The 12,009-nt window shown below is 38.4% G+C and overlaps 1 protein-coding gene across 1 annotated transcript in view; it reads left to right on the forward strand.

Annotated features, from left to right (window-relative positions):
- Positions 1 to 12,009, forward strand: part of GPR156 (G protein-coupled receptor 156) — a 102,438-nt gene that overhangs the window by 29,267 nt on the left and 61,162 nt on the right. The window contains exons 2-3 of the mRNA XM_006210336.4: positions 8,536 to 9,012; positions 9,211 to 9,347. Of these exons, the coding sequence (XP_006210398.1) occupies positions 8,917 to 9,012; positions 9,211 to 9,347 (233 nt within the window). The 5' untranslated portion in view covers positions 8,536 to 8,916. The remainder of the gene's footprint in view (positions 1 to 8,535; positions 9,013 to 9,210; positions 9,348 to 12,009) is intronic.

The raw sequence follows: 12,009 nt of genomic DNA on the forward strand, positions 1-12,009 counted from the left end.
TACTGTTGTTTCTCTGTACATAATCCAACTACATCTAAAATTTTATCTTTATCACTGGTTTTCAGTAATTTCATTATACTGTGCGTTGGTGTGTTGGTGTGTTTGTGTCTGTGTCTGTTTCAGTGTTTATTTTGCTTGGGGTTGGTTGAGCTTCTTGAATCTGTAGGTTAACATTTTTCATCAAATGTGAAAAAATATTGGTCATTATTTATTTCAAATATTTTCCCTCCTTTTTCCCTAGAACTTCAGTTACATGTATGTTAGAAACCACTTGCTATTGTTCAATAAGTCACAAGGCTACCTCCATTTTTATCAACTGTTTTTTTCTCTACGTACTTCATTTTGGATAATTTCTATTGCTTTGTCTTTAAGGTAACCGATATTTTATTTTTGCAGTGTCTAACCTAGTATATTTTTTATTTTAGAATTATACTTTGATCTCTAGATAAAAAAAGATTTTAGATATTTTATTAGATAAATAAAAGATTTAGGTCTTTTCTATATTGTCCATTTCTCTCCTCATTTTGTTTATGTTCTGTTTTTATGTCTTTGAGCATATTTATAATAGTTGTTTTAAAGTCCTGTGTGCCAATTATATTGTTTCTATTATTTCTGTATGTTTTTATTGAATTTTTAAAATGTATGGCTATAGGGTTTTTTTTGACATTTTTTATTGATTTATAATCATTTTACAATGTTGTGTCAGATTCCCGTGTAGAGCACAATTTTTCAGTTATACATGAACATATATATGTTCATTGTCACATTTTTTTCTCTGTGAGCTACCATAAGATCTTATATATATTTCCCTGTGCTATACAGTATAATCTTGTTTATGTATTCTACATTTTTGAAATCCCAGTCTATCTCTTCCCATCCCCTGCCCCCTTGGCAACCACAAGTTTGTATTCTATGTCTATGAGTCTATTTCTGTTCTGTATTTATGCTTTGTTTGTTTGTTTGTTTTTTGGATTCCACATATGAGCGATCTCATACGGTATTTTTCTTTCTCTTTGTGGCTTACTTCACTTAGAATGACATTCTCTAGGAGTATCCATGTTGCTGCAAATGGCATTATGTTGTCAGTTTTTATGGCTGAGTAGTATTCCATTGTATAAATATACCACATCTTCTTTATCCAGTAACCTGTTGATGGACATTTAGGCTGTGTCCATGTCTTGGCTATTGTAAATAATGCTGCTATGAACATTGGAGTTCAGGTGTCATCCTGAAGTAGGGTTCCTTCTGGATATAAGCCCAGGAGCAGGATTCCTGGGTCATATGGTAAGTCTATTCCTAGTCTTTTGAGGAATCTCCATACTGTTTTCCACAGTGGCTGTACCAAACTGCATTCCCACCAGCAGTGTAGGAGGATTCCCTTTTCTCCACAGCCTCTCCAGCATTTGTCATTTGTGGACTTTTGAATGATGGCTATTCTGACTGGTGTGAGGTGATACCTCATTGTAGTTTTGATTTGCATTTCTCTGATAATTAGTGATACTGAGCATTTTTTCACGTGTCTATTGATCATTTGTATGTCTTCCTTGGAGAATTGCTTGTTTAGGTCTTCTGCCCATTTTTGGATTGGGTTGTTTATTTTCTTCTTATTGAGTCGTATGAGCTGCTTATATATTCTGGAGATCAAACCTTTGTTGGTTTCATTTGCAAAAAAATTTTTCCATTCCGTAGGCTGTCTTTTTGTTTTACTTATGGTTTCCTCTGCTGTGCAGAAGCTTGTAAGTTTCATTAGGTCCCATTTGTTTATTCTTGCTTTTATTTCTTCTAGGAGAAAATTTTTGAGATGTTTGTCAGATAATGTTTTGCCTATATTTTCTTCTAGGAGGTTTATTGAATCTTGTCTTATGTTTAAGTCTTTGATCCATTTTGAGCTGATTGTGTATGGTGTAAGGGAGTGTTCTAGCTTCATTGTTTTACATGCTGCTGTCCAGTTTTCCCAACACCATTTGCTGAAGAGACTTTATTCCATTGTATATTCTTGCCTCCTGTGTCAAAGATTAGTCGAACAAAATTTTGTGGGTTCATTTCAGAGCTCTCTATTCTGTTCCATTGGTCTCTATGTCTGTTTTTGTACCAATTCCATGCTGTCTTGATGACTGTAGCTCTATAGTATTGTCTGAAGTCTGGGAGAATTATTCCTCCAGGTTCTTTCTTTCTCTTCAGTAATGCTTTAGCAATTCTAGGTCTTTGGTGGTTCCATATAAATTTTATTATGATTTGTTCTAGTTCTGTGAAATATGTCCTGGGTAATTTGATAGGGATTGCATTAAATCTGTAGATTGCCTTGGGCAGTGTGACCATTTTAACAATATTGATTCTTCCAATCCAAGAGCATGGGATATCTTTCCATTTTTTAAAGTCCTTCTTTAATTTCCTTCATCAATGGTTTATAGTTTTCTGTGTATAATTCTTTCATCTCCTTGGTTAGATTTATTCCTAGGTATTTTTATTACTTTGGGTGCTATTTTAAAGGGGATTGTTTCTTTACTTTCTTTTTCTGTTGATTCATCATTAGTGTAAAGAAGTGCAACTGATTTTTGAACGTTAATCTTGTAACCTGCCACCTTGCTGAATTCTTCGGTCAGCTCTAGTATTTTTTGTGTGGACCTTTTAGGGTTTTCTATATATTGTAACATGTTGTCAGCATATAGTGACACTTTTACCTCTTCTTTTCCAATTTGGACCCCTTTTATTTCTCTCTCCTGCCTGATTGCTGTGGCTAGGACTTCCAAGACTATGTGGAATAGGAGTGGTGATAGTGGGCATCCTTGTCTTGTCCCAGATTTTAGTGGGAAGCTTTTGAGTTTTTCACCATTGAGTACTATGCTGGCTGTAGGTTTGTCATATATAGCTTTTGTGATGTTGAGATATGTTCCCTCTATACCCACTTTGGTGAGAATTTTTATCATAAATGGGTGTTGAATTTTATCAAATGCTTTTTCTGCATCTATTGAGATGATCATGTGGTTTTTGTCCTTTCTTTTGTTGATGTGATGTATTACATTGATTGATTTGTATGTGTTGAACCACCCTTGTGTCCCTGGGATGAACCCCACTTGGTCATGATGTATAATCTTTTTTATGTGTTGTTGGATTCTATTTGCTAATATTTTGGTGAGGATTTTGGCATCTATGTTCATCAGTGAAATTGGCCTATAATTCTCTTTTTTTGTAGTGTCTTTTTCTGGTTTTGGTAACAGGGTGATGATGGCTTTATAGAATGAGTTTGGGAGTATTCCCTCCTTTTCAATCTTTTGGAAGAGTTTAAGAAGAACTAGTATGAGTTCTTCTTTGTATGTTTGGTAGAATTCCACAGTGAAGCCGTCCGGTCCTGGACTTTAATTTGTAGGGAGGTTTTTAATTGCTATTTCTATTTCCTTTCTAGTGATTGGATTGTTCAAGTGTTCAGTTTCTTCTTGATTCAGTTTTGGTGGACAGTATGTTTCCAGAAACGTGTCCATCTTCTGTAAGTTATCCAGTTTGGTTCCATATAGTTTTTCATAATATTCTTGTTTGATATTCTGTATTTCTATTTTATTTGTTGTAATTTCTCCATTTTCCTTTCTTATTTTGATAATTTGTGCTCTCTCTTTTTTCTTTGCGAGTTTGGCCAGAGGTTTGTCAGTATTATTTACTTTTTCAAAAAACCAGCTTTTGGTTTTATTGATTTTTTTCTATTGTGTTTTTAATCTCTATTTTATTTATTTCCTCCCTGATCTTTATAATTTCCTTCCTTCTGCTACCTTTTGGGGTTTTTTTGTTCTTCTCTTTCAAGTCCTTTCAGCTTGTGGGTTAAATTGTTTATTTGAGATTGTTCTTCTTTTTTGAGGAAGGCCTGTATCGCTATAAACTTCCCTCTTAGCATTGCCTTTGCTGTATCCCATAGATTTTGTGTGGTTGTGCTTTCATTTTCATTTGTCTCAAGGTATTTTTTAATTTCAGCTTTGATTTCCTCATTGACCCATTGGTTTTTTTAATAGCATATTGTTTAATCTCCATGCTTTCCTTTTTTTCTCCTTTGTTCCTCTGTTGTTGATTTCTAGTTTCATGGCATTGTGGTCAGTAAAGATGCTTGAGATAATTTCTATCTTCTTAAAATTGTTGAGGTTTCTTTTGTGCCCAAGTACATGATCAATCCTAGAAGATGTTCCATGTGCACTTAAAAAGAATGTATATCCTATTTTTGGGGGGTATAATGCTCTGAAAATATCCACCAAATCTAATTTTTCTATTGTATTATTTAATTTCTCTGTTGCTTTCTTTATTTTCTGTCTGGAAGATCTGTCTAGTGATGTTAATGTGGTGTTAAAATCTCCAACTATGATTGTATTCCTATCAATATCCCCCTTTATCTCTGTTAGTAATTGTTTTATGTATTTAGGTGCTCCTATATTGGGTGCATATATATTAACGAGTGTGATATACTCATCTCGTATCACTACTTTAATCATTATAAAATGTCTGTCTTATCTTTCTTTATGGCCTTTGTTTTAAAGTCTGTTTTGTCTGAAATCAGTACTGCTACACCTGCTTTTTTAGCTTTTTCATTTGCATGGAATAGGTTTTATTTTTTGCTTCTTTACATGCCTGGTAATTTTTTTATTGGATGATGGACATTTTGGATTTTATGTTCTTGAATGCTGGATTTTGTTGTATTCCTTTAAAGAACATTGGGTTTTGTCCTGGAATGCAATTGAGTTTTTTGAGACTAATTTGATCCTTTTAAGCCTTACTTTTAAGTGTTATTAGAGAAGGTCTGGAGTAATTTCTAGTCTAGGGTTAATTTAGTTCCATTTTTTTTCTGAGGATTCTATCCAATGTCCTATATATTATGAGGTCCCTCCACTCTGGCTGATGGGAACACAAAGTATTTACAGCCCTGTATGAACTCCAGAAATTGTTTAGCTACTGCCTACCTGTGGTTCTTTCTTTCACTTCAAGTAGTTTTCTCTCACTCATGCCTAGATTAATACTCAGAAAAAGACTAAGAGGATCCCCAGCAAATTTCCAAAGCACTCTCTTTCTTTGCTCTCCCTCTTCTTTATTACTCTGCTTCACAAATTCTGTTTGCCTTGATGTTCTTAAATCTAGTCTATTCTCCTTACCTTAGCAAGATTTCTAGGTTCTCTTTTGGATTTTCCTCCTTGTACTATGGCCTGGAAACTCTTCAGGCAGTAACTTGGGATGAATTATAGTCATTGAAAGAATATTTATTTATATTTCATTATATATATACACATACATACATACACACACACACACATATATATATACATACACATATATATATATATCTCAGTCAATTGTAAGTTCACCTCATTTGCTTTCCAAAGTCCTGAACTATCTATTATCCAGTATTTGAAAAGAGTTGTTTCAGATATTTTGCCTGATTTTCAAGTTGTTTACAGCAGGAAGCCAATTCCGAAAGTAGTTAATTCTTCATGAACAGAAGCAGAAGTTCTACCAACTGAGAAACAACTTTTTAGAGGACGGTAATTGCAGGACTAGTTTTTCAACAATAAGAACTAATTTGTAGAAGAATAGGTTAAGGGGGAGGGTATAGCTCATGTGGTAGAGCACATGCTTAGCATGCATGAGATCCCGTGTTCAATCCCCAGTACCGCCTCCAAAAATAAATATGTAAATAAACCTAATTACCTCCCCACCATCAAAGAAAAAAAAAAAGAAGAAGAAGGAGAAGGAGGAGGTGGAGGGGAAGGAGGAGGGGAAGGAGAAGGAGAAGGAGAAGAAGAGGATAGATTTTGCAGAAAGATATGGGGGCTGTTGAGAGTTGTGAACCTGTAAAGGACCATCTTGCACTTGGGAACAGTGTAGGTGATGCTGTGTCTGTTTTCCTGATCCTAATCCCTGGGCAGTATTCTGTAATCTGTCAAATAAATTGTAAGCCCCACAATGTCTGATCGTGTGTGTGCTACTATCTGTGGACTAGACGTTTGCCTCTATAGGCTGTGTGTGGGAGGGGGAAGGGAGGTTGCTCTTGGAGGAGACTGGCAGATGTTTCTCCTTGTGCCTTGGATTCTGTATCTGTCTTATGGTCAGATGCCTCACCATTACCCGCTCTGCACACTACTTCCCACCCACTTTCCCAATCACTCAACTCTGTTTTTGAAATCATTCAACTCTCTCCTCTCAATGACTAAGCCATTCTTTGTTTCACCAGATCCTTATGTCTGAATCTCTGTGAATATCTGCCCCATGGGGGAGCCTAGTATCAGTTTATAAAATTCCTACACTAGATATCCTTGGACCAAAGTGGGGCATAACACTCAAAGTTCCATACCACTGAGTTCACTCTGTCCAAGGGTCCTTTGGAATGTACTCAGAAATTTATCCCCCAGAAATTGATGTTCAGATGGACAATCCATCATGTTCACAAAATTTCCCAAAGATGATTTGGGCTTAAGGTTGTTAGCCCTTCTAGGATCCATAGCGTTGACCACTATGCTGGATTTCTCTACCTTAGTATTGACATTTGGGGCTGGGTAAGTCTTTGTTGTTTGGACCATCCTATGAATTGTAGGATGTTTAACAGCATCCCTGGCCTCTACCAAATAGACGTCAGTATCACCCTTCTATCAGTTTTGACAATCATAGTGTCTCCAGACATTGCCAAATGTCCCCTGGAGGTACATTATTGCCCTAGTTGAGAAGTACTGGTATACACACACTATTGTGTGTCATACTCCAGGGAACTCACAGATGTGAAGCTCTGGGAACTAAACATGAAGAAACCTAAATAGGCCATTTGGTGTCTTCCTGGGAGTGGTCAGTCCAGAGTGTCTGCCCCATGTAGGGTGTGTACTAGAAGGACATTGACCTTGCAGTGTAAACCCCTGGATTCGAGTCCTCCTCTGAAAATTTGGAGCAGGTTTCTTCACTTCTCTGCTCTTCAGTTTCCTTATGTGAAAATGAGGAATGGTCTTGTTTACCTCATAGACACTATTGTGAGAACAAAAAGAGGTTTTATACACACATACACACGCATCTATATGATGTAAGGATATACAAACAGGGACTTAACAATGATTTAAATATCAGTGTAATTATTTGCCAGTATGATTAATATAGGAAAAACATATCTTTCAATCTATCATACAGGATAGTCCTCCCTGTGGCTTGCAGTATTGCTCTGCGCTACAAGGCACAATAGGGAATGTCTAACTTTTAAAAAAGGAAAAAAAAATTGTCTTTTCAGCAATTAAAATTTCAACTAAACTAGGATGCAGATCGTCATGTTTTCATATTTATTTAATTTTGCATTCAGTAATCTGACCAGACTGCACAAGAATTTAAATGTCTTGACAGGAGATAGTGGCTTTTAGTTCTCTTGAGATTTCATTGTAATGAGCCTGGTAAATAATTCAGGAAGATATGAGAGGCCAATATATGGGCAGCACCTGGTGCTATATTGTTCATGTCTAAGAGTGCAGAATCCAAAGAGGGCATTCTACACCTGCCACTATTGTTCTGGCTTAAACACAAGTCCTATATTCAGTGGCTATTGAAATAATAATAATTGATTTTTTTTCTCTTCCAATAATTGATTTTTTTCCTCCACAATAAAAGAAAACTGTGCTGAGCTGTTTCAGAAACACAAAGCAGAAGCGGCATCCTCTTTTAAACTCCCCCTGGTAAAATTTCAAATCTGTTTCTCTGTTAAGGGGTAGATTGCTTTGAAGAATTAGGGACATGTCTGCCTTTTCCGTCAGAGCTAATTTGAGCCTTTCTGCATTTCTACTTTTGTTCTGCAAGGTAGAGCTTCTTTTTAGATCACAGTATTCACATTGCAGCCATCTTCTGAGAGAAGTAACACCATGCTCTGGCCACTCACTGACTCTGTGGGACTCCCTAGAACCCTCAGTTTCTCTTCTTATTACCTCAGTAGCCTATCCCACTTCTGGCAGTCTAACAGTTTAAAAACAAACAAGCAAAACACTCCTGGCAAATCGTTCTATGGAGTCTTTTGTGACCCCAGCTGACTGGACATAGAATGCTCCTCCATTCACTGAGCGAACAAGAGCTCTCGGGACCAACCAACAGACAATGCACGTGGACAGCATGGGGCACCTGAGTCCCCCACCACCCAGAATCAGACAGAGCTTAAGCCCTGAGTTGCATGGAAAGATCTTGGGAAGGCAGGGGGTTCCTAGTAGGGAAAAGAGGAAGATGTGCCTCATGCATCTAAAGTTTTTATAGTACTGAGTCATAAAAAGGATCTGAAGAGGGACTGTAGAGCTTTATATCTATAGTTTGTTAGATGTGCTTTGGTTTTGTTTTTAAAGTATTGTTTATTGAAGAGGTTTTAGAATATATTTATTTCAATCTATACTATATTTTAAAACTGTTATTAAGTATACAACCATACATAATAAAAATATAACTGTACAGTTAAAATGTATAAAAGATTTTTAAACCTCTGTAATAAACCATTTACACATTTATGTATGTTTGTGTTTATTTGTATGTGTTATATATATAACATTTGTTTGTTAACAGGTTTAATTGCTTTCCTCTCCTTCTGGACCCGTGTGAGAGTACTTGGAGCAGTGACTGCCATCTGGTGGCAAGCCAGTATCATCGCTTGGTACAACCTAATGGTGACTAAGATGCCCACTCTTGACCCACATGGTATGCACTGGCTGCAGGGGACCAGGAGAGCCTGGAGGGTGTCTGATGAAGGAGCCTAGTGAAATAGGCTGTCGCTTCCACCTGAATGAGTTGTTCATCCCAGATTTTGAGCCGGAAGCCAGCTCCAAAATGGCACCTCTGAAAAAAAGATTTGGATTGCTCTTGTGTTTTAGTCAAAGATCTGCTGGTTATCTACCAGCGGGTAACCAAGACTGTGAATAAGCGCATATCAAGAGGGGATGTGATGACATGGAGCCTGAAATAAACTGCTCTGAGTTGTGTGATGGTTTTCCTGGTCAGGAGCTGGATCGGAGACCCCTTCGTGATCTCTGCAGGACAACAGTTGTAAGTGAGCAGCTGTCAGGGCTGCACAGATACACATGTTGTTGTATTATGGTGGTGGTAGTGGCAGGGGGAGGAGGACAAGGAGGAAATGCTTCTGCAGGACACGTGTGTCCCAGCTCTGGAGGTCCTGGGGGCAGTTCATGTTTGATCTGTTGAACAGCCTTCATTCCTAACAGCTTCTCTTCATTCTGTTCTCAGACCTCTTCCCACCACAGCAGTAAGACCGTTTCTTCATTATCTCCTGCCCTCTTGGGTGTTGTGTGGACTTTCCTCAGCTGTGGACTTGTTTTGATAGCTTTCTTTCTGGGCTTCACAGTTCGCTGCAGGAAGAACAGGTAAGCAGCCCCATGCCTAGTTTCTCATCCTCCATAGCCTGAAACATGAAACCCAGAGTGTTAGTATCATGTTGGCTCCCTGAGCTGCTAGCTGGTATCAGCCAAGCCTGGGTTCTACCGTGGCATGAAGCTGTGTGAGAAGCCCCCCTGAAGCAGTGCTGGCCTTGCGATACAGTGCCCTATTGTGAAGAAGGAAGGCCTGGCCCAGGACTGTGCTGACTACTGCAAGGATATTCAAAGAAGGAAGTGAAGCATCTGTCCTCATAAAGGAGGGTACAGTCCTTCTGAGAAGATGAGATATTTGTATTTAAAACAGAGAGCATGTAGAGAAATATTCCAAAGCAACATGAAAGTTTATGGTGGCACAGTTGGAGCCAGTCTGGGTAGGCTAAGTTTTCTGCAAAAATAGCGCAGCCCCACTACCTGACTGTCCCGCTAGACAATTCTGACTGGTTGGAAAGTTACCGGCTCACCCAGGTATGTACCTGTGGCGCCCAGGACCGACAAAAGAAACACAGTGATGACCTTTTCTGAAGGGACTTGCAGAATCTTACCTTCACTACTATTCGAGCCTTCCCTCAGGGCCCATCCGTCTCTCCTACTCCCACACTTGTGAACCGTCATCCTACCTCAGCTATCCCAGGCTGCCTCCTGAGAAGCCCGGCTCCAGACTTCTCCCCCTGGCCCACAGGTGACTTCTGGATAGACCGTACACCAGACTTCAACCACTCCCTCAGAGATGCCAAACTTTTCTGGCCCCACACCATTCCCACACTGTGGTGATCAAGCGTGTTGTGCTCCATTGTCTGGGTTCAGCACTCAGATGAGGGTCAGTCAGTCAGATCTGTCTAGCAGGCATTTTGGGATGCCACTGGCCATTTGAGGCATGGAGGACATGGGATTGTTAAGCAGCAGTGACTTGATCTGCTGGGTCAACCTCAGCATGGCAGTGAGGTGTTACACTCAGCGTATACTCAGTGCCTCGCTGAGCTTCCCTGGACAATTTTCATTCTGTTCCTCAAATACACTAAGCCTGCTCCCAACTTAAAGCCTTTGACTTCCTGTCCCTTTCCTGTTCCCACTGCTTGACAGTCTTCTCCAGATCTTCCCATGCCTAGTTTCTTCTCCTCTTACGGTCTTGGCTCAAATGTCATGTCTTCAGAGGAGACTTCCCTGATCATGTTATCTAAGACAGCCTCTCTACCTAATGGCCACCCAGCCCCTGCATCTCATTCTATATCCCAGCACCCTGTTTTATTTTGTTCATAGTAAGTGTAACTCTCTGATGTTACCATGCTTATTGATTTATAGGTTTATTGTCTGTATCCCCCACCAGAATGTAGAGTCTAGGAACACAGCGACCCTGTCTGTCATGCTTACCACTGTCTCCAGCATTTAGAACAGACTGGAAAATGGTAGGTGCTCAGTAAATATGTTTTCACTGATCCTGGGAGGAAAGAGATTTAAATCCCAACAGTAGCTGCTGCCAAGAAAATGACTAGGAAAATCACACCTTTCAAAGTTAGAAAACTATGGAATATAATCTTTGCAGCTGAAACACATGTCTATAATACAAATTAGTACCCAGTTGGCAAATAAGAAAACGATATCATTGGTCCATATATAATTTTCTCCCAGCAAATCAATGGTTTAAAACATTCAAGGCCAAGCTTTCTCACAGTTGAGATAAGAATACTGTGGCAGTGCAAGCAGCAGCTGCCTTGATGGCCTTAAGGACTGGTATCCTACCTTCACCATGAAGCTGTCTGATGAAGCTGTAGGAGTAGATGAAGAAGCAGAGAAGACACTTCCCTTGTGTTTAAAAATGATTGTTGAAGAAAACCCAGACCCAGAGCAGATTTGGGTGACAATGTTGTCTATTGGAGGTAAATGCCCTTGAGGACCTATATCTCGCAGATTTAAGGCTGTAAAAATCAGCTGTGATCCTATATACAAGGGGAAGTGGACATTTACTAAGTGCTAGTATTTTGATTGAGATAATTACTATTTTTATTAGTATTCTGGTTACAAAGTTAAATGTGTTTCAAATGTTATGGCTTCAAACTATTTTTCCCATAACATTATTTTTATACACAATTTTGTAGAAAGCAAGGTTTTTAAAGCATTGATATATAGATATTGTTAAAATAGGAACACTTATAAACAGTGTTATGGTAGAAGCACCTGTATTTCTTTCATTCTATTAAAGATTTTGTTGCCTGTCTTGCTTGCAGTGGAAGCATGACTTGGCATAAAGAATAAAATATTAAGAGGCACCGTGAATAAAAACACATTTTGCAGTTAAGTAGCTTACAAGGTCAGACAAGGAAAGATAAAATAACCCAGTTTCAAAAGTGCTTTCCAAAATAATAAAATTTGTTCAGAGGTACAGCATCACAATTGGATGCTTCATTTCATTCTAGTTCTGTGGTCTCTAAACTTGTGACTGTGACTCTGCATGCGTGTGTACGTGTATGGGTGCACACATGCACATGTGTGTGCCAGGGTTAAAAAAAGATATTTTAAAAAATAAAAATAATATAGTAATGTTCAAGTTCAGTCACAGATACTGCATTTTTATAACATTTTAAAATGTAGTCTACAAGAGAAAATCAGTAAAGAAATAGAAGATCTTGAACAACACCATCAACCAACTTGACCT

This window comes from Vicugna pacos, chromosome 1 (genome assembly GCF_048564905.1).
Source record: "Vicugna pacos chromosome 1, VicPac4, whole genome shotgun sequence".
NCBI classification, from domain to species: domain Eukaryota; kingdom Metazoa; phylum Chordata; class Mammalia; order Artiodactyla; family Camelidae; genus Vicugna; species Vicugna pacos.